The sequence below is a fragment of the Mangifera indica genome, chromosome 19, assembly GCF_011075055.1.
Source record: "Mangifera indica cultivar Alphonso chromosome 19, CATAS_Mindica_2.1, whole genome shotgun sequence".
NCBI classification, from domain to species: Eukaryota; Viridiplantae; Streptophyta; class Magnoliopsida; order Sapindales; family Anacardiaceae; genus Mangifera; species Mangifera indica.
The window spans coordinates 4,484,709-4,489,703 of NC_058155.1; the positions used below are offsets into that span (position 1 = coordinate 4,484,709).

Genomic DNA, 4,995 nt, shown 5'->3' on the forward strand with positions numbered 1-4,995 from the left:
TTGTGGTTGGGCGTACTCCTAATGGTCACCTGCAAAACATTACATAGGTTAGCATAAAATCCAGCTCCATTCCTCATCACCTTTGGGTGCCAACTTCTCTCGTTTGAAAATGAATTGGGGGAGGCTCCATTGTGTGCAATCCTAGCATTTTCATTTGTGAGTTTGATATTAGTGAGCATGACACCTCTGTCTCTAACCACTCTTTTTATGTTTTGCACAATCTTTTCTTTGGCACATATGTTTGTTGAGAAGCTTCTATCATTTCTCTTCTTCCAAACAGCATACACACTTGCTCCCAAGCACATTTTATTAATCACTTGGCCAAGATCATCTCCTTTCTATTTTCTAGCAAGCTGCCTTACATAGCTTCCCCAATCTTGAGAGTTGTAGCTGACATTGTTAGGACCAATTACATTCCTCCAGATAAAGGGTTGAAGTCGCACTGAAAGAAAAGATGGTCCATAGTTTCATCACAATTGTTGCAAAGGTTACAAGTTGCATTAGAGATAACCCCATACCTTACCAAATTATCTTTGGTATTAAGCCTTTTTTTAATTGCCAGCCAAAGAATCAATGAGTGTCTCGGGATAACCTTCTTGTGCCATACCAATCCACTTTGTTCTTTCTAGTTCAAAAAAGCTCCCATGCCAATCTTATGGAGAATTTTCCATTTGGTTGGGGCAGCCACATCACTCTGTCATTTCTTCCACTAGGATTTGTACTCATATTTTCCATGACTTCCGTGAGCTCTCTAGAATTAGCAACCGACCATTTCCATTGCCCATCTTCAATAATGTCACTAATTTTAGCATGCTTTCCAAGCCCCAAATCATAAATTATATGGTCTCCATATTTTTTTGCAAAGAGGGCCATTAGGATGCCAATTGTCAAACCATAGAGAGGTGTGCGTCCCATTGCCTATGATGATTTTGATTTTACTCTCCATCTCATTTATGAGATTCATCAACTTTTTCCATAGCCAGGTGCTTTCTCCTCCCATCTTCCCTTCCCAAATGTTCTTTCTTTTAAGGCAGTTCTTTTTTACCCAATTCACCCAAATGGAACTACTATGAGGTTGCAAGAGATTCCACAAGTGTTTGGTTATGGCCACCTTGTTCCACTCTTTGCTAGTCATTAAGCCCAACCCTCCTTCCTCTTTAAGCACACAAACCTCTTCCCAAGCAATTTTGGCCTTGTGTTTCTTCACATCTACACCTGCCCAAAAGGAAGCTTTTAATCACTACCAAAAAAAGAAAAACAAGGACTATAACGAGAGAAAAATTAGTCGTTAAAAATCTATTTTCTGTCATTAAAGCTTTTTAATGATGGAAAAAATTTCATCGTCACCAGTCGTTACAGTCTCTACTACTAAAAATATTAATGACAGGAAAAAAAACTTCATCCCTCGCTTCCTCATCGTTATATTTGTCATCTTCAGCTTCTTTATCTAGTGATGATTCAACTGAAGTAGCTGTTAGCTCTGCCTCAAGAAATGCAACAAAGTCGTCACTACTGGATGAATTTACCGGAGAATCAATCACAAGACTTATCAAATACAATTCATGAATTTTGCATAAAAATAAATTGAATGAACTGAAGAAGAACATAGCGAGAACGAACCGAAGAATGAAATGAAGAAGAATGGAGCGAGAGTGAGAGAGAAGAGTAAGATTAAGAAGCGGTTCCCATCTCGATCAATTGAGGATCAAAGTACAGATTCCACACGAGGATTAATATATTGTGCCTAGCTACTTCTGTTATTGCAACAACATCACCTCTAAAGAGATGGCAAATGCCAGCATTAAGCAATGGTCCTCTTACTCCATATTTTTTCATATATCTCAATCGCCTTCTGATATTTGATAAATGAAAAGAATTCTACTTTAACTAATATGAACCAGGGGCATCATTCATGGCTCTCTGGATTAGGCCTCTAGATTGAACATATGGCATGTACAGCCCCAAAAGTGAACTCACTTCGACTGAACACTGAAGTCCCACTTAACATCATGACAACTTCTTATTATAATTACAGAAAATTATTAAATGTAACTTACCGTTCTTGTTGAGCAGAAAATTGAGCAACTTTCGGTTTGCACTATTTGGCTGAGTTTGTTGCTTCTGCATTTTCAAAATATTCAGACGCCCTTTCAAAGAATAGAATAGCCTTCTTATCATTCTCCTTAAGCTCATAGAACTCACCAAAATCCAAGATAATACAAGAATAGTTACTCAGTTCAGCTAGTGTTAATTTCAATTACTGAAGTTACACAAACAAATTATTTATGCAAACTTTTGCAACAAATTGATATATCACATATCATTACTTTGTACTACACAATTCATCTATATTAAATTGACCTTCTTAGTTCCGTTTTTTCATTGTGTTATCAATTTGTATACAGAATTTATAAGAGTAATATTCTTTTGTTTCAATGACTTTTATCTTTCATAGAAATAAAAACATAATGGAGACGCAATACACATACTCTAAAACATTGCAGAATGAAAGCTAAGAAATTCCAACCAATCAGGAGAAGCTATTGATGAATTTTACTGATTTCTAACAAAATAACAAAATCATGAAATCAAAATGTACGTTGCAATATCTCACAGCAATGCCGAATCTACCAAAGTGTTCTAGCTCGGTCTCCTAAAAATTAGTATAGAAACGATTAATTATCTAATTAATTAACGAGTAAAGCACAATCAAACGGAAGATTAATTCATTAATTGCACATACAGGATTTGGCAAGTTTGAAATGTTTGGCAGATTTAGCGTACAACTCAGCAGCATCATCAAATGGAGAAGTTTATGGTGAAATAAAAATAAAACTGAGAGTAGACAAAGCGTTTGATGAAATACCTAAGAAGAGTCTTCAAGAGATAGTTCAATTTTAGTAAAATGGCGAGTGAAGAAGGCAACTTGAAATGTGAATAGAAGGACAAAGTTTCTGCAGATATCCAAAGAATTTATGATGACGAGGTAATAAAAATGGTGTAGACTTATTCAAGGTTGTGGGTTTCGTTGATATGACTCATTTACAGGACGATATTATAAACTTAGATTGTGTTTGACTCGAATTAAAAATAATTTAGTTTAGATTTTACTTGAGTTTATAACTTAAATTTATAGTTCAGTTATATAATTCGAGTTTGTGATTTATTAATAAAACAATATTGTTTTATTTAGTAATAAGAAAAATGATATCATTTTGCACAATTTCTTAATATAATTTGATTTGATTCGTGAATTATGTTTGAACTAAATTGAATCATCCCATAGATCAAAATTTAGACTGAGTTGAATTCCCTCTAATTCAATTTTGATTTGATTTTAAAATGAGCTAACTCTCTCAATTTAAATTCAGTTTGAATTTGAGATCGAGTCAATTTGATTCAATTAAACTCTATCAATAATGATGAAAAAATTATGAAGTCTATCGCTAAAAGTATACATTTATTTAGTTTTAGCGAGAGTATAAATAGGCAGTCACCAATATTATTAAAATAATATTTTTAATAATTAAATATTTATCTTCTCACTAAAGATATTTTTTTTTAATGGTGAATGTTGCATCAATGCCGTCAAGGATTTTGGTAGGGAGAATGAATAGCAATGATCAATATACTTGAATGCTACACAAGGTGGTTTTTATGAGAATTAGACTAGCCGCATAGGAGAGAGCTTTGCTTCTACACGACATTATTCTCCCAAGGATCACTTCCAACAATGGCTTGCAATCATTTATAGTAAGCTTTGATGACACCATTGGTATTCCAAGATATTTGAAGGGGAGCTTCCCTTCTTCAAAATTTGACACCACACTTACGTTGATTTTTTCTTCTCTGCTAACACCCAAAAGGAAGATATTATTTTTGGCATTATTGGCTTTAAGACCAAACCATTTCTGCAAAGAAATGGTGTGTGATTTTGCTTTGCTTGCACCTCCAATGAAAGGCAAAATCCTCCCTGTAGGACATGGTTTCAAGAAGACTAGAGAGGACCGCCATGGCTGTAACAAAGAGATATTGAGAGATAGGATCCAACTGCCTGAGACCTCTTGAACTTTTGAAAAAACCAACTAATTCACCATTTGGGTTGATTGAAAAAGTTTGTTTGTCTTGTGTGTTAGTTGAGAGCTAGGTAAGTGTCACATTAAACTCAACCCAATCTAAGCTAATCAATCAAACCCATGTCAAAAATCTTTAAAAAAAAAAAAAGAAACATAATTTCAATCAAACTTTTATATTTTTAATTTTTAACAATTAACTTATTTTTATTATAAATAAGCTTTTTTATTTTTATTTTTTTTAGAAAGAAAATGTTTTTAAGAGATTCTAACATATTATACAAACTTTTCGTGATTATCAACATCTTATAATGATAAATGTATCATCGATTTTAAATATATACCATAGGTTAATATATTTATATAATTAACTGATGATTTTTCTTCGTTAATTATCTCTATATTTCATATGATCAGTATATGTTTAAACTAAAGTTTTGTGTAACATATATAGATTGTTTTGTGATACTGATATGACATTCATTTTTTTATTTTGATTGCTATAAGACATTGAATTTTTTATTTTTTCAGCTTTAAGTTTTTCTTTATATGGTTAAATTTAAAAAGATGGAGAATTCTTTATCCCTTTTAATTTATTGCAACAAAAGCAAGTAAAGGGATGTTGTAATAAATGTCAACATTTTGTTCATGAAAAAGATGAAACTGAAATATACATATTGGATAGATATCAATATGTTAAGAGAGGTAAGGAACGTAAAACAAAATCAATAATGAATATAAAACAAAAGAGTTTCATTCAGAAATTTGGAATAAACTGATTACAACAATGGATCATGTCATATTTCTAGATAAGGTCTATTTGTAAATTACAACAAACACAAAACATTTGTAATGACAAATTTTAACTTATAATATAAGATTATAGATTTCCTTTAACATATACTTAGTAACTGTAGAAATC

General features: G+C 32.4%; 1 protein-coding gene across 10 annotated transcripts; it reads right to left on the reverse strand.

The window, feature by feature from the left end:
- Nucleotides 1-320: 320 nt before the first annotated feature.
- On the reverse strand, nt 321-3,016 carry LOC123202811 (uncharacterized mitochondrial protein AtMg00310-like). Of its 10 annotated transcripts, none has more exons than XR_006499077.1 (5): nt 2,744-3,016; nt 2,600-2,653; nt 2,058-2,121; nt 524-1,215; nt 321-442 (listed from the first exon to the last, which is right to left on the reverse strand). XR_006499077.1 is itself a non-coding variant. In XM_044618954.1 (4 exons), exons 1-4 carry the CDS (start codon nt 2,798-2,800, stop codon nt 830-832), a joined length of 555 nt encoding a protein of 184 aa, XP_044474889.1. In that variant the 5' UTR covers nt 2,801-3,016; the 3' UTR covers nt 395-829. The 10 variants fall into 10 exon arrangements, 4 of the variants coding, with proteins under 4 accessions (XP_044474889.1, XP_044474888.1, XP_044474892.1 ...); XR_006499076.1 differs by having other exon boundaries at nt 322-442; nt 519-1,215; XM_044618954.1 differs by having other exon boundaries at nt 395-1,209.
- Nucleotides 3,017-4,995: the final 1,979 nt, after the last annotated feature.